The sequence below is a fragment of the Medicago sativa genome, chromosome 7 (assembly GCF_051527215.1).
Source record: "Medicago sativa cultivar Bolivia chromosome 7, Bolivia_mono, whole genome shotgun sequence".
Lineage (NCBI taxonomy): Eukaryota > Viridiplantae > Streptophyta > Magnoliopsida > Fabales > Fabaceae > Medicago > Medicago sativa.
The window spans coordinates 19,807,490-19,824,916 of NC_140755.1; the positions used below are offsets into that span (position 1 = coordinate 19,807,490).

Sequence of the window (17,427 nt, forward strand, 5' to 3'; positions counted from 1 at the left end):
ATCAATCCCTATAACGTAGATTTGCCTAAGGGTCGGGTCTGTACCGATACTCGCTTAGGTCTTGAAGGCGTAGCTCTGCTCGACTACCCTTATTAAGACGTCAAGGAAAGTCTCTAACGGATCAATCCCTATAACGTAGATTTGCCTAAGGGTCGGGTCTGTACCGATACTCGCTTAGGTCTTGAAGGCGTAGCTCTGCTCGACTACCCTTATTAAGACGTCAAGGAAAGTCTCTAACGGATCAATCCCTATAACGTAGATTTGCCTAAGGGTCGGGTCTGTACCGATACTCGCTTAGGTCTTGAAGGCGTAGCTCTGCTCGGCTACCCTTATTAGGACGTCAAGGAAAGTCTCTAACGGATCAATCCCTATAACGTAGATTTGCCTAAGGGTCGGGTCAGTACCGATACTCGCTTAGGTCTTGAAGGCGTAGCTCTGCTCGGCTACCCTTATTAGGACGTCAAGGAAAGTCTCTAACGGATCAATCCCTATAACGTAGATTTAACATATCCTGCAGGAAAATGGCCTTGATTCAATATTATAAAAAGGTAGAAAAACATTACAATGACTCAACAACTATTGGCATAATGCCTTCATTAGAGCTCTGCTCCTAACCTACTAGACATTCATTGGCATATCGCCTTCATTAGAGTTATACTCTTAACATACTACACTAGCTATAATAAATATAAACATAAGACTTGGCCATTTCCCTTGATCTGCTTCCCTTTAGCTGAAGTAATAACGTAGGCTCGCTGCATTCCAAGTGCGTGGCACCTTCTTGCCATCCAAGCGCTCCAAACGGTAAGCTCCTTTTCCCACCTCGTCTCTAACTCTGAAAGGTCCTTCCCAGTGTGCATGCAATTTCCCTGGTTGCTCTACCCCCGGCCTTTTCCTCAGTACTAAGTCTCCTTGTTTAAGACTTCTCCTTCTCACCTTTGAGTCATACCTCCGTGCTGCTCTTCTCTTACAAGCTTCCTCCTTCACTTGAGCTCGTGCTCGAACCTCTTCCTGGAAGTCCAAATTGTTCAACAAGTTACTATCGTTCACATCTTCCTGGGCGAAAAGAACTCTTGCGCTTGGTTCCATGACTTCAATTGGGATCATAGCGTCTGATCCATACACCATCCTGAAAGGAGTTTCATGCGTGGATGAGTGTGGGGTGGTATGGTAAGACCATATAACCATTGGCAATTCCTCTACCCATAACCCCTTTGCAGCCTCCAATCTCTTCTTTAACCCTTGCAAGATCACCTTGTTTGCTGACTCTGCTTGACCATTTGACTGTGGGTGCTCGACCGAGGTAAAATTAAGTTGTATTCCCCACTCCTTGCAAAAGTTTGCCACAGAAGAGCTAGCGAATTGAGTTCCATTGTCGGTGACCAAAACCGCGGGGAGGCCGAACCTGCATATAATCTTCTTCCAATAAAACTTCCTGATCCTATCTGCTGTAATAGTGGCCACTGGCTCCACCTCAATCCATTTTGTGAAATAGTCTACTGCCACAATCAAGAACTTCACCTGACCTTGAGCTAGAGGAAAAGGTCCCAAGATATCTGACAGGGCCGCAAGTGTACAGCTATGTCGGTTTTAGTATAAAAAGTATCGTATCCACAGAGACCAATTTAGCAACTACCGAAGTTCGCTGTTACTGTGTTTATCTAAGGCGAGATCAAAATATTTTGGAATTTGCACGGAATAAAATAGGTTTTAATTAATTTATGGACAAGTAGAGACCAAAACGAAGGTTTCCGTCGACTTCCGTCACTCACGTAAATCATTGCGCTAATTAAATGGTAACGAGAGAATTAAAACTACTTGTAGAATTTATCGAACAAGAGACAACGTTCGCTTTCGCAACACGTTGTCGGAATTTTTAGACGCGTAAAACACCTACTTTCGTAGCGTATAATCACAGGCCTAAAAATTCCTTTTTCTAAATTCAATAAACTCTTAATTAAAAGAAAAGAAATGCTTTCGCTTTAACCTTTTCTATTAAAAACTTGATATTTTTCTATGTCGGATATCGTTTTCGCCCTTTCGATGCGTAAACGATATCTCAATGTCTCTACTTTCGTAGTAGACTTTTAACAATTACAAAACAGAATTTTTCAAAACAATTTCTTAAATTCTCGTTACACTAAAAGAGGCGCGTAAATTTACATGAGTTCCGTCGGTACGACGGAACCTCGTTTTGGACTCAAATGAAACTACTCACGCATAATGATATTAAGCATACAAAATGTTAATTGATTCATGCTAAATGGAAATGAATTATACCTGTAAAAATCTGGCAACTTTAATTGAGTATAAATTCCCTCGAACAATTCGATGCAGACTGCAAATTTAGGAACCGTACTGCAAAACACAACCAACTAAACAAATGATAGCATGAAAGCAACACGCAGGGTGTTCTGCACCTACAGTCAGCAAGCGGTAGCAGTAATGACAAAGAGGTTTTGAATTCAAATTAAAATATGAATGTAAATATTGAACCGCATAACACTAACGTGAATTTTCTAAGAGGAAAGAAAAACACTAACATGAATGCATAAGATGTACTTTTACATATACTAACATGAATTGAAATTATAATAAAATAAAAAGGTGCAACAGTAATGGACTTAAAAGAAACAAATTGGAACAACGTGAATATTCCAAAGAAGTGATTCAAGCAGACTCCAATAAAAACAAAAACTCTAGAATGCAGTAGCAGCAATAACACTAAACACGTGAAGGAATAGGAACAGGATGCAAAAATAACACTAAACAAATAAGGACAAACACGTTAAGTGTTGTCCCTACGGTTACAGAAAAGGAAAAACAATATTAAAAGAAAACGAGAGCAAATTGAAGGAATAAGAACAGGGATGCAGAAAACACAAACAGAGAGTTTCAGGGACCAAATTGCACAAAAATTAAAGGACGAATTGGAGCTTTATTTCTTCACTAATTGGTTCGAAAATCTCATACTATGATCCAGGAATGATTTTTGTTCGAATCGGAATTGAATTACAATGAAAAATCTCAACTTAAGCTAAAAGCAAAAATAAGCATTTTTCTCTGAAACGTAAAACTAAAGCTGAAAAACTGGATCCCTTCACTGATGCCCTGCGCCCCAATATATAGCTCTGGAATTCCAACCGGATTAGCTCAAACTTGTGCCCAAAGATGTGGGAATTGATTTGGATAAAATCTCAATTTTTTAGGAAGCTTTTGTTGCTGAACGTGACCATTCTGCCTTGCTGATCTCAATTGGGTGTGACATCAGCATGATGTCATTAGCCATGGTAATGGGTTGGCCGTACTAGCCCAAATTGCTCTTTTCACCTCCCTTTTTTTGATTCTTTTATCTTTGACACCCTTGTTACCTGAAACACAACGAAATGCTAGCCAAAAGACATACAAAACACAATAAATGACCCTAAAATAAATAAAAATCAAACTATTTAAATAGTGTGTTTTGCGTGTTATCAAACTCCCCCACACTTGAACCATTGCTTGTCCTCAAGCAAAAAGCAAGGGACGACAGCAACATAATTCAGAAGAACAGAATGAACTAGGAATCAATTGCATTTTTTTTTTCAAGGCTTTGTTCTCAGGATGCACTTATCACAACCAAAACACTTTTCAAGGATCACATCAACCCTACAACAGTTTCAAGTGAGTGTGTGTGTGTAGTCCAACTTTTTATTGCGCCTATGTAGGAGGTATTATGAGGAAAACAGGTTCTAACCTTAACACTAAAGTAACCGAGAAAAGTCCTTTCTTCATTTCGTATAAGAGAGATGAGAATTAGTTAGAATTAAACTGACAATTTAAGCACTTGGGGGCTTGCAGATTGCTTAGGGGATACCACTTTCTCATAGGAAGTCCGCGAGGGGGTATCCTTTCCTCCTAGATTCCATGATCACCCTAAGTAGTGCTGCAATTTTTAATCATCTTCACGTAGGAAGTCAGCGAGGGGGTATCCTTTCCTCCATGTGTTGATGAATTACTTCCTCTTTTGAGGGATTTATAGAACTTAAGCTCAATTTAGGGAGTCACCACCACATTTAGGAAGTCAAAGAGAGTGTCCTTTCCTCCACATGTTGGTGCCATTCTCCCGCCCCATTTTAGTTTAACAATTTATAACAATAAAGCACATTATTTCCCACACAAACTTATACTACTTTTACTCTGAAGACTTTTAAGGGTCTAAGTTACCATTGAAGTTAGAACGTGCTCCTTAAAATACCAACCTACACAATTACTCAAAGACTGCAACTTTGTGCTTTTCTCAAAAAGAGAATTTTCACATTGAAACATGATATGAGTTTAGTGAAACTTAAAAAGGGAAAGGGTGTTTACATGCATAAAGTCATCATTGAACTCAGCCTTAAATTTATTTTTATTATTATATTTTTTATTTTTGAAATTTTATTGGTTCATAAAACGGGAGAATTAGACAACAAAGCAAAAACTACACATTTTATTTTCGACTCGATAATTAAGACTTAGACTGTTAAGGTGGGAAATTCCTCCCCCACACTTAAAACTGACATTGACCTCAATGGAAATAAATAAAAACAAAAATAAAAGAAAAGGAAAGACACTACCTAGCAGATCAATCGTCGTCTGGGTCATCTGCGGGCATCCCATGATGCTGGATCATCCATATATCCTTGCAAATTTTTCTTTCTTGCCTTTTGGACATGCCACCTATCCTTGCCAACTCTGACTGATCTTTTTATTTCTTAAAAAAAATATAAACATAAAAATAAAGTCAATAACTAAAAACTGTGGGTTGCCTCCCACGCAGCGCTTCATTTAACGTCGGTAGCTCGACGCCTTACTCAGCTTTCAGGGTTTTGTTAAGGCGTAACGAATGCCTTTCTCAACATCCTCTCCAGAGGTGTAATGTTTTAACCTCTGGCCATTCACAGTAAATGGGCCGGTGGATTCACTCCACACTTCGACTGCGCCAGACGGCATAACTTTTTTCACTTGAAATGGCCCGGACCAACGAGAGCGGAGCTTCCCAGGGAATAATTTCAACCTGGAGTTAAACAGTAACACAAGCTCCCCCTCTCTAAATTCTCTCCTAATTATACGCCTATCATGCCATTTTTTTGTTCTTTCTTTGTAAATCTTGGCATTTTCGTAGGCGTCTAATCTTAGCTCTTCTAACTCATTCAACTCTAATACCCTTTTTCCCCCGGCGGATTTGTAATCCATGTTAAGGGCTTTAATAGCCCAATACGCTTTATGCTCAAGTTCCACCGGAAGATGGCAAGACTTCCCATAGACTAGTTTGAAAGGTGTAGTCCCAATAGGCGTCTTGTAGGCAGTTCTATAAGCCCAGAGTGCATCATCAAGCTTGGCGGCCCAATCCTTCCTAGAAGTTGAGACAGTTTTCAAAAGGATGGACTTAATTTCTCGGTTAGAGACTTCCACTTGGCCACTTGTTTGTGGATGATACGGGGTTGCGACTCTGTGCTTCACTCCATACTTCTGAAGCAAATTTTCAAATTGCCTCGAGATGAAGTGAGATCCACCATCACTTATGACCAGCCTTGGGACTCCGAATCTAGGGAAGATTATTTTCTTAAACATTTTAATCACAACTCGTGTATCATTGGTAGGAGAGGCGATGGCCTCGATCCATTTTGACACATAGTCCACTGCGACGAGTATGTATTGGTTTCCCATGGAGGACGGGAAGGGTCCCATGAAGTCAATGCCCCACACATCGAAGATTTCGACCTCTAGGATGTTCTTAAGTGGCATCTCATGCCTTTTGGAGATATTACCGGTGCGCTGGCAGTGATCACATCTCGCAACGAACGCGTGGACATCCTTAAAGATATTAGGCCAGTAGAGTCCTGCTTGGAGGATCTTGTAAGCCGTTTTGGACGTGCTGGCGTGCCCACCATAGGGGGACGCATGACAATGGGTAAGGACACTCTCGACCTCTTCCTCTGGAATGCAACGACGAAAGATGCCGTCTGCGCCTCGCTTGAAAAGGAGGGGCTCATCCCAATAATATTGCTTTAGATCATTGAAGAACTTTTTCTTCCGCTGATAGTCCATGTCCGGGGGTAGGACCCCAGCGGCAAGGTAGTTGACAAAGTCAGCATACCAGGGTGCCACAGTCTTTACGGACGCTATCAGCCTATCATCAGGGAAAGAGTCATCTAAAGGTAACTCCTCTCGCTTGAGGTCACTCAACCTAGACAAATGGTCTGCTACCACATTCTCTGTTCCTTTTTTATCACGAATCTCAAGATTAAACTCTTGTAGTAGCAGAATCCATCTAATCAACCTGGGCTTTGCGTCTTTCTTACTCAGCAGATACCTTATGGCGGCATGGTCAGTGTAGACAATAATTTTCGAACCTACCAAGTAAGATCGAAATTTGTCAATAGCATAGACAATGGCCAGAAGCTCTTTCTCAGTAGTAGCATAATTTATTTGAGCTTCATCTAAGGTTCTGCTGGCGTAATAGATCGCATGCATCTTTTTATCCTTCCGTTGTCCTAAAACAGCACCTACTGCATAGTCGCTTGCATCGCACATAATCTCAAAGGGAAGACCCCAATCTGGAGGTTGCATTATAGGTGCGGAGATTAGTGCTTGCTTGAGCTTGTGGAAAGACTCAAGGCATTGTTCATCAAAGATGAACTCTGCGTCCTTCATGAGCAAGCCTGTAAGAGGCTTAGTTATCTTAGAGAAATCCTTAATGAAACGTCGGTAAAAACCAGCGTGACCTAGAAAGCTTCGGACTTCTTTCACTGTAGTGGGAGGTGTTAGCCTCTCAATCACTTCAATCTTTGCTCTGTCAACCTCTATTCCTCGTTCTGACACTACGTGTCCGAGGACTATGCCTTCCTTTACCATGAAATGGCATTTTTCCCAGTTCAGCACTAGGTTGACTTTTACACATCTTTCCAGAACTTTGTCCAAATTACTTAGACAACCCTCAAAGCTTGGCCCGCATACTGAAAAGTCATCCATGAAGACTTCCATAATGTCCTCTAGGAAATCTCCAAAGATTGCCATCATGCATCTCTGAAAGGTGGCAGGCGCATTGCATAGCCCAAAAGGCATTCGCCGATAGGCAAATGTTCCATAAGGGCATGTGAAGGTCGTCTTTTCTTGGTCACTCGGGTGGATAGGGATCTGAAAGAATCCCGAGTAACCATCAAGATAGCAAAAATGGGAATGCTTAGCTAGGCGCTCAAGCATTTGGTCTATAAACGGGAGGGGGAAGTGGTCTTTCCTTGTGGCCTTGTTCAATTTCCTGTAGTCTATACACATACGCCATCCAGTGGTTGTACGTGTGGCCACAGACTCTCCTTTCTCATTCTTCACCACTGTCATCCCTCCTTTCTTTGGTACTACATGAACAGGACTCACCCACTTGCTGTCAGAGATAGGGTATATCACCCCTGCATCCAGAAGCTTCAGTACTTCTTTTTTAACAACCTCACTCATGTTCGGGTTCAGCCTTCTTTGATGTTCTCTAGAGGGTTTGTAGTCCTCTTCAAGTAAAATTTTATGCATACAAATTGAAGGGCTAATACCTTTGAGGTCATCAATCGAGTACCCTATAGCTTCCGGGTATTTTCTTAATACAACAAGTAATTTCTCAGTTTCAGTCTCTCCTAAGTCGGCACTCACAATGACTGGTCGGTTAGGTCCTAGAAATTCATACCTAAGGTTTTTAGGTAACTCCTTCATTTCGACTTTCGGCTGCTCTTGAGTCGGAGCGGGAAGAAGGGTGAGGCATTCATTTTGATAAACCGGATTTACATCCAATTCTTCTTGATGGGGACTTGCCTCTTCTACCTCAGTTTCAGTCAAGGACACGTCCATTCCGTCAGTGGGAGGTGGTCCTGACGCATGCTCCTTGATGCATTCATCAATTATATCAACTAAGCAAGCCGTGTCATTAATGGAGGGGTTTTTCATGAATTTAGACAAGATGAACTCAATCTTTTCATCCCCGACCTCAAAGGTAAGTTTTCCTTTCTTTACATCTATGATAGCACCAGCCGTAGCTAGAAAAGGTCTGCCTAAGAGGATTGGGATAGACGAGTCTTCAGTAATGTCCATTACCACAAAGTCGGTGGGAATGTACAACTGGCCGATTCTTAATGGTACATCCTCCAGTATTCCTACCGGGTATTTGATAGATCGATCAGCCAGTTGTAGAGACATCCTGGTTGGCTTTAGCTCTCCAAGGTTGAGTCTCTCGCAGATGGAAAGGGGCATAAGACTCACACTAGCACCCAAATCACAGAGCGCTTTATCAATGACGTAGTTGCCAATAACGCAAGGAATTGAAAAACTCCCTGGATCTTTTAATTTGGGTGGCATCTTATTCTGGATGATAGCGCTACACTCTTCGGTGAGTGCTACTGTATCATCGTCATCAATTTTTCTCTTATTTGTCAAAATTTCTTTTAGAAACTTAGCATAAGACGGCATTTGAGTAATTGCCTCTGTGAAAGGGATATTTACTTGGAGCTTCTTCAAGAGCTCCATGAATTTCTTAAACTGACCCTCACTTTTTGACTTAGCAAGTCTCTGAGGGAATGGGATCGGAGGTTTGTAGGGGGGTGGAGGTACATAGGGTTTCTCTTTTTCTTCCTCCACTCCCTCCTTTCTCTCTAAGATTTTCTCACTTTCAGTAGGCACCGACTCCTTCACAGCGTCTTCCCTCTCACTAGGGTTCCCTAAATCTTTTCCACTACGCAAGGTAACAGCATTTAGCTCCCCTTTTGGGTTTGGTTGAGGTTGCGCAGGGAAAGTTCCTGAAGGTGCAGCTACTCGTTGTTGGGCCACTTGTGCAATTTGCGTTTCTAGCATTTTGTTATGGGTGGCCAACGTGTCAACCTTAGATGCAAGCTGCTTAATCATCTCATTCGTGTGAATGTTTTGATTCAGGAACTCCTTGTTCTGTTGGGACTGTGCCATGACAAAATTTTCCATCATTAGTTCTAGGTTAGACTTTTGAGGAGCAACAGGGGCTCCTCTTTGACCTTGGAAACCAGGGGGTGCAATGGGTGCAGGATTCTGCGCATAGGTGGGACTGTTATTTTTATATGGGAAATTAGAATTTCTTTGCCCGTATGGGCTCCCATGCGCGTAGTTTGCCTGGTCCGTACCGACTAACAGATGACACTCAGTAGGGGTGTGTCCAGGCGTCCCGCAAATCTCACAGTTAGGGGCCACAACGGCCACGGGGGAAGGTGGAGTGATGGTTAGACTATCTATCTTTTTATATAGCGCATCAACTTTAGCGCTCAGATGATCAAAACTGCTAACCTCGTACATCCCTGCCTTGGGCTGCCCTTTTTCAGCTAGAGCGCGTTCGCTCCCCCATTGGTAATGGTTCTGGGCCATATCCTCGATCAGCCCCCAAGCCTCAGCAAACGGCTTGTTCATTAGAGCTCCTCCCGCAGCGGCATCGATAGTCATCCTTGTGTTATACAGGAGACCATTGTAAAAGGTATGGATGATTAGCCACTTTTCCAACCCATGATGCGGGCAAGCTCTTAAAAGATCCTTGTATCTCTCCCACGCTTCAAAGAGCGATTCTCCGTCTGTCTGCCTAAAGCAGGTAATTAGGTTCCTCAATTGTGCCGTTTTGCTCGGCGGGAAATACCTAGCGAGGAACGCCTTTTTTAATTCATTCCATGTCGTTATGGAATTTGACGGTAGGGAATTAAGCCATGCGCTGGCTCTGTCCCTGAGGGAGAAAGGGAATAAACGTAAACGAATTGCTTCAGGGTCGACGCCATTCACTTTCAGCGTCTCAGCGAACCGCACAAAGGTAGCAAGGTGCAAGTTCGGGTCCTCCGTTGGGTTTCCGGAGAACTGATTTTGCTGAATTATCTGCACTAAAGAGGGTTTGAGCTCGAAGTTATTCGCCGCAATGGCAGGGCGAACAATGCTCGTGTGAGGCTCCTCCTCAGAGGGCACAGCGAAATCCTTCAGTGGCCGGTTATCGTTGTTGTTGTCGCCCATTTCTGATTGAGTCTCAGATTGCGACGGGGTATCGAATAACAATCGGCGCCTAGCTCGAAAGTAGCGCTCAATTTCGTCAACGTAGCTGACTAGATTTCCAGCACTTCGGGTTTTTCGCATGCAAAGTTTTTTTTTTTTTTTTTAAATAAATAAAAAAAGGCCTTAGTCTAAACGGTGTAACAACGGAGTAGCGATATTGCCAAAAATTGCTCCCCGGCAACGGCGCCAAAAACTTGACAGGGCCGCAAGTGTACAGCTATGTCGGTTTTAGTATAAAAAGTATCGTATCCACAGAGACCAATTTAGCAACTACCGAAGTTCGCTGTTACTGTGTTTATCTAAGGCGAGATCAAAATATTTTGGAATTTGCACGGAATAAAATAGGTTTTAATTAATTTATGGACAAGTAGAGACCAAAACGAAGGTTTCCGTCGACTTCCGTCACTCACGTAAATCATTGCGCTAATTAAATGGTAACGAGAGAATTAAAACTACTTGTAGAATTTATCGAACAAGAGACAACGTTCGCTTTCGCAACACGTTGTCGGAATTTTTAGACGCGTAAAACACCTACTTTCGTAGCGTATAATCACAGGCCTAAAAATTCCTTTTTCTAAATTCAATAAACTCTTAATTAAAAGAAAAGAAATGCTTTCGCTTTAACCTTTTCTATTAAAAACTTGATATTTTTCTATGTCGGATATCGTTTTCGCCCTTTCGATGCGTAAACGATATCTCAATGTCTCTACTTTCGTAGTAGACTTTTAACAATTACAAAACAGAATTTTTCAAAACAATTTCTTAAATTCTCGTTACACTAAAAGAGGCGCGTAAATTTACATGAGTTCCGTCGGTACGACGGAACCTCGTTTTGGACTCAAATGAAACTACTCACGCATAATGATATTAAGCATACAAAATGTTAATTGATTCATGCTAAATGGAAATGAATTATACCTGTAAAAATCTGGCAACTTTAATTGAGTATAAATTCCCTCGAACAATTCGATGCAGACTGCAAATTTAGGAACCGTACTGCAAAACACAACCAACTAAACAAATGATAGCATGAAAGCAACACGCAGGGTGTTCTGCACCTACAGTCAGCAAGCGGTAGCAGTAATGACAAAGAGGTTTTGAATTCAAATTAAAATATGAATGTAAATATTGAACCGCATAACACTAACGTGAATTTTCTAAGAGGAAAGAAAAACACTAACATGAATGCATAAGATGTACTTTTACATATACTAACATGAATTGAAATTATAATAAAATAAAAAGGTGCAACAGTAATGGACTTAAAAGAAACAAATTGGAACAACGTGAATATTCCAAAGAAGTGATTCAAGCAGACTCCAATAAAAACAAAAACTCTAGAATGCAGTAGCAGCAATAACACTAAACACGTGAAGGAATAGGAACAGGATGCAAAAATAACACTAAACAAATAAGGACAAACACGTTAAGTGTTGTCCCTACGGTTACAGAAAAGGAAAAACAATATTAAAAGAAAACGAGAGCAAATTGAAGGAATAAGAACAGGGATGCAGAAAACACAAACAGAGAGTTTCAGGGACCAAATTGCACAAAAATTAAAGGACGAATTGGAGCTTTATTTCTTCACTAATTGGTTCGAAAATCTCATACTATGATCCAGGAATGATTTTTGTTCGAATCGGAATTGAATTACAATGAAAAATCTCAACTTAAGCTAAAAGCAAAAATAAGCATTTTTCTCTGAAACGTAAAACTAAAGCTGAAAAACTGGATCCCTTCACTGATGCCCTGCGCCCCAATATATAGCTCTGGAATTCCAACCGGATTAGCTCAAACTTGTGCCCAAAGATGTGGGAATTGATTTGGATAAAATCTCAATTTTTTAGGAAGCTTTTGTTGCTGAACGTGACCATTCTGCCTTGCTGATCTCAATTGGGTGTGACATCAGCATGATGTCATTAGCCATGGTAATGGGTTGGCCGTACTAGCCCAAATTGCTCTTTTCACCTCCCTTTTTTTGATTCTTTTATCTTTGACACCCTTGTTACCTGAAACACAACGAAATGCTAGCCAAAAGACATACAAAACACAATAAATGACCCTAAAATAAATAAAAATCAAACTATTTAAATAGTGTGTTTTGCGTGTTATCAATATCCACTCCCCATTTGAAAAAAGGCCAAGGAGAAATCACTGAGGTTAGGTATTCAGGAGGAGCATGATGTAGGTTAGAGAACCGCTGACACTTGTCGCACTTCCTGACGTACTTGGAACAATCCTCCTTCATGGTTGGCCAATAGTATCCAGCTCTGAGCACTTTAGCTGCTAGAGCTCGACCCCCAATATGAGTTCCACATACCCCTTCATGAACCTCTGCCATTACATAATCGGCCTGCTTTGGAGCTAGGCACTTCAAGAGCGGGCTAGAAAAACCTCTTTTGAATAGTTGGTCAGCAATAACAACGAACTTAGCTGCCCTCTTTTTAACCTTTGACGCATGTTCCTCCTCCTTTGGCAGCTGATCATCTTTCAAGTATCGAATGATATCTCCCATCCATGAATCAAAATCTTCTGTGATGAAGAGCAATTCCTCCTGCTCAATGCTTGGTTGTCTCAGAGTTTCCTGAATTACTGATCTATTATTCCCTGGTCGTTTGGTGCTAGCTAGCTTAGCCAATAAATCTGCTCTGCTGTTCTGCTCTCTTGGCACATGTGACAATTTGAAAATTTCGAACTTTTGAGTTAAGTGCTTAACTCTCTCGAGATACATCAAAAGTTGAGGATCTTTGGTTTGGAAACTTCCCGTCACTTGTCCACAGACCAGTTGAGAGTCACTTTTTGCCTCCAACTCCTTAACTCCTACTTCAAGTGCCAAACGTATTCCTGCTAGTAAAGCTTCATACTCGGCTTGATTGTTACTTGCTCTAAACTCAAACCTCAAGGACTGCTCTATTAACACACCATCAGGTCCTTCCAATGCCACTCCTGCTCCACTTCCTTTAAGGTTAGATGAACCATCAACCGACAATACCCATTTAGCTGCTTCCATGCTTCCTTTTTCAACAGTCATCTCTACAAGAAAATCTGCTAGAACTTGTGCTTTTATTGCTCCCCTTGGTTCAAAAGCAATGTCAAACTCAGACAATTCTACTGACCATGCTACCATCCTTCCTGCCAGGTCCGGCTTTTGCAGTACTTGTCGAATGGGTAGATCGGTTCGAACTATTATGGTATGACTTTGAAAGTAAGGTCTCAACTTCCTAGCTGATGATACTAGAGCTAATGCCACCTTTTCAATCTTCTGGTATCGTACCTCTGCTCCATGCAGCACTTTGCTGGTAAAGTACACTGGTTTTTGCTCCTTTCCTACTTCTTGGACTAACACTGAGCTACAAGCATTCTCAGATACTGCCAGGTAAAGTATGAGGGGAGTGCCTAGCTTAGGTTTCACCAGGATGGGAGGGGTTGTCAAAAATTCCTTTAGCTTTTGAAAAGCACCTTCACACTCTTCTGTCCAGCAAAACTTTTCATTTTTTCGAAGCAATTGGAAGAAAGGTAGGTTTTTATCAGCTGAGCATGACAGGAACCTCGTGAGCGAAGCAATCCTCCCAGTCAGTTTTTGTACCTCCTTCGCATCAGTTGGACTCCTCATATCCATGATAGCTTTGCACTTTTCTGGATTGACCTCTATTCCCCTCCTAGTTAGCATGAAGCCTAAAAACTTGCCTGCTTGTACTCCAAACGAACATTTCTCCGGATTTAGCTTGATATTGTACCTCCTAAGCAAGTCGAATACTTTGTTGAGGCTTCCTTGATGATCCTCCTCTTTTGTCGATTTCACCACCATGTCGTCTACATACACCTCGATCGTCTTGCCTATCTCACTCTTGAAGACTTTATCCACCAATCTTTGAAAAGTTGCTCCAGCATTCCTCAACCCAAACGAGATAACTTTGTAACAGTAGTTAGCTTTGTCTGTCATAAAAGCTGTCTTTTCTTCATCCTCTGGGTGCATTCGAATTTGGTTGTAGCCCGAATAAGCATCCATGAAGCTGAGAAGGTCATACCCTGAGGCGTTATCTACCAGTTGATCTATGCTCGGCAGCGGATAAGCATCTTTGGGACACACCTTGTTTAGATCAGTGTAGTCCGTGCACATTCTCCATTTTCCAGAGGGCTTCTTCACCATCACCACGTTGGCCAACCAGGTCGGATACTTCACCTCCCTAATAAATTTTGCTTTTACCAGTTTGTGAGTCTCCTCTTGTACTGCATTTTGCTTCTCCAAACTCATCTTACGCTTTCTTTGTTGTACAACTCTCGCCATTGGATCAATAGCTAACCGATGACATATGAAATTTGGGTCTATTCCCGGCATGTCTTTGGCTGACCATGCAAACACATCCAGGTTTCTCCTTAGAGTACATTTCAGCTCCTCTTCCATCTCTTTTGACAAGGTCGTGCCGATCCTGACCTTCTTGCACGGATCTTCCCCCACCTGTACCTCCTTCACCTCCTCTGCCGGCCTTGGATGCCATTCCTCTTCATCCTTGCTAAAACTTCTTGGGTCCAGGTCCAAGAGGTTACAACGCAGGTCCTCAGGTGTCTTTCTCCTTTCAGCTCCCTTGTTTCTCAAGCTATCCTCATAGCATTTTCTGGCGGCGATCTGATCTCCCTTGACAACTCCCACACGACCGTTTTCTAGCGGATACTTCATACACAAGTGTGCGGTTGATGTAACTGCTTCCAACCCATTCAACGCTGGTCTTCCTAAAATGATATTGTAGGAAGATCGTGCATCAACCACAATGTATTTTATAACAATAGTTTTTGCATTCTCCTCCTCCCCAAATGTGGTGCGTAAGTCTACGTATCCAATGATTTCGACGGATTCTCCAGCAAATCCCAACAGAGATCCTCGGTGCTCCCTCATAACTTCTTTAGGAAGATCTAGCTTTTTGAACACTTCCCAAAACAACACATTCGCTGAGCTACCAGTGTCCACAATTGTACGTTTAATTTGGAAACCAGCCGTGGATACGGAGATGACCAAAGGATCATCGTCATGAGGATACAGTCCTTCAAAATCTTTGAAGGTAAAAGCTAACTGAGGGTGCTCTTTGAAAGCGTACACTCCCACCATATTGCAAGATTGGTTGGACCGTGAATATCTTCTTCTGGCAGAGCTAGTAGATCCACCTCCAGAAAATCCCCCTGCTATGGTGTTGACCGTGCCTCTGTTGTTCCTTTCGTGCCCCTCCTCAACCTCTTTGTCCTGAAGCTTCTCCTTTCCACGACCTCGCTTCGGGGATCGACTTGAATTTCTACTGGGAGCAGCCCTTTTGTCATGGTATCCTCCACCCCTTCCTTGAACGTAGCGCCCAAGGTGACCCTCTTGTATCAGCTTTTCAATGTGCATTTTAAGGGTACGGCAGTTGTCGGTGTCGTGTCCTTGTGTGCGATGGTACTCACACCATAATCCTGCTTCACTTCCCATAGGACGAGGGTTTGGAGGTGGTCGCTTGATAATTTGAGTGTTCATGACCTCCTTGAGTATTTGAGCTCTTCTTTTGTTCAAAGGAGTGAAATTTTCTTCCCATAGGTTTCTTCTGCTGGGGACTTCACGCTCTGGTCGGCCTCCTCGATCCAGTTGGGCACCTCTTGAGAACCTTTCTCCCCCTAACCTTTTCATCACTCCTTCCCTACGATCCTCGTTAGCTCGGTCTCTGTTTCGTATCTCCTTGGATCCCTTCTCTCGTGTGATCTCCTCGGCTTCGATATGTTTCTCCGCCCTCATTCGAATCTCGTTCATGGAGTGCGCCTTGCGCAAAGTTAAAGCTTCGCTGAAAGCCCCAGAGTTCAGACCCTTCTCAAAGGCCATAACAAAAATATCTTCATTAGGTTCCGTCACCATGAGAGTGGCGCTGTTGAACCGAGCTAGGTAGCTTTTCAAAGATTCTGCGGAACGTTGTCGGATATCAAACAAATCTGCTAGTAGGAAAGGCTTCTCAGTGTTTGCTGCAAATTGGGCGACAAAGCGGGATGCTAGGTCCTCAAAATTTGTCACTGATCTGGCAGGCAGCCCCGCAATCCACTTGTGTGCTACACCTTTTAAGGTCCCAGCAAATATTTTGCAGCTCAACGCATCATCTGCTCCGCTTATGAACATCTGTGTTTGGAATGTTGAGATGTGACTTTGTGGGTCACTCGTCCCATCATATGAGTCTATAGTAGGTTCCCTAAAATGACGAGGGATTTCCACTGCTTGTATCTCCGCCGAGAAGGGTTGAAACACCTTAGGCATCAGTCTGGTAGTCTCAGCTCCGGTGACATTGTTTCTTAAGAGCTCGAGTTGTTCCCTTAACTCCCTCTCTCTAGCCTCCATCTGATGTCTGAGCTCGCGCTCTCGATCTTCCAGTTGTTGCCTCAGCTCAGCCTCCCGAGCTCGAGCTTCTGCTTGCAGACGTTGGTGCTCGTCATTTTGTTTCTGTTGCTCGACATTCTGCTCTTGAAGCTCACGCACTGCCTCGAGCAGTTGAGCTAGTTGTGGGTTGGCGTCGTCTTCCAGTTCGGATCCGGATGAGGTTCGGGTTTGTCTGCGACCTACCATGATGATAGATTTGTTGAAAACGGAGCTAGGTCGTTGGAAAGTTTTACCGTAGCCCCACGGTGGGCGCCAATGTTCACGTATATAAACACAAGTTTTATTACAACAGGCGAGCTGCTCAGTGAGACGTCCTAGGTGGAGTCTCAAGAGCACTCTTAAGAAGTAAATGAATGATACACTGTTTTTTCTATATGGAATCTGTCCCCTCAAGCATCTAAGTGTCCCCCTTTTATAGTCCTCACTTTCTTGACCTAATGGGCCTTTCTTTGGATGTCCAGGCCCATTAACTCTGAGATCCATAAGGCTCATCTATCCCAGGCGCGTGGAGTTGATCGAACTTTCCTTGCCCTGCTCGTCCGTACAAGGCGCGTGGAGTCGAGGATACACAGCTCACGTCACTTGTCCGTGCAGGACGCGTGGCATGTTATGAGATGCCTTTGAGAGGAGGACCACAATGTTACTTGGACAACGACTTGAGAGTGAGCTAGTGACGTTGATGATGGAGCTCACACGACCTGGATGACCGAGCTGAGTTAAGCAGACAGAGCTCACATGACCTGAACGATCAAACTGAGCTAAGCAGATAGAGCTCACATGACCTGAACGATCAAGCTGAGCTGTTCATGTTGAATAGTCAATGTGTATGAGAGTCCACGTGGTATGGTCCTCCATACCAGTCCACTTTTGATTTAAAATATCTAGTTTGAAATTTAGACCATTTAATCTTTGATTAAACGAAGGAGATACACGTGACTACATAAGTGTATACAGTTTAAATCTAAGAGAAAGTGGAAGAAAAGAGAGTA

The 17,427-nt window shown here is 42.7% G+C and overlaps 2 protein-coding genes, 1 long non-coding RNA gene and 1 other non-coding gene across 4 annotated transcripts; 1 reads left to right on the forward strand and 3 right to left on the reverse strand.

Annotated features, from left to right (window-relative positions):
- Positions 1–2,918: 2,918 nt before the first annotated feature.
- LOC146904878 (uncharacterized) lies at positions 2,919–10,976 on the reverse strand. The gene has a single exon (XM_085724707.1). The coding sequence runs from the start codon at positions 10,132–10,134 to the stop codon at positions 4,843–4,845; it is 5,292 nt and encodes a 1,763-aa protein (XP_085580833.1). The 5' UTR covers positions 10,135–10,976; the 3' UTR covers positions 2,919–4,842.
- LOC146904879 (uncharacterized) lies at positions 2,919–12,157 on the reverse strand. The gene is made up of 2 exons (XR_015018188.1): positions 10,972–12,157; positions 2,919–4,735 (listed from the first exon to the last, which is right to left on the reverse strand). It is a non-coding gene; the product is annotated as an uncharacterized LOC146904879 (long non-coding RNA).
- On the forward strand, positions 9,521–9,626 carry LOC146904880 (small nucleolar RNA R71). Its single transcript, XR_015020918.1, has one exon. It is a non-coding gene; the product is annotated as a small nucleolar RNA R71 (small nucleolar RNA).
- Positions 12,158–12,164: 7 nt separating the features above from the next.
- Positions 12,165–16,930, reverse strand: LOC146904881 (uncharacterized). Its single transcript, XM_085728386.1, has 2 exons — positions 12,282–16,930; positions 12,165–12,174 (listed from the first exon to the last, which is right to left on the reverse strand). Exons 1-2 carry the CDS (start codon positions 16,928–16,930, stop codon positions 12,165–12,167), a joined length of 4,659 nt encoding a protein of 1,552 aa, XP_085584512.1.
- Positions 16,931–17,427: the final 497 nt, after the last annotated feature.

Excerpts from the sequence above, each read along its gene's own strand:
- LOC146904881 (XM_085728386.1), bottom strand. The coding sequence starts at position 16,930 with ATGAGCCTTATGGATCTCAGAGTTAATGGGCCTGGACATCCAAAGAAA.
- LOC146904878 (XM_085724707.1), bottom strand. The coding sequence starts at position 10,134 with ATGCGAAAAACCCGAAGTGCTGGAAATCTAGTCAGCTACGTTGACGAA.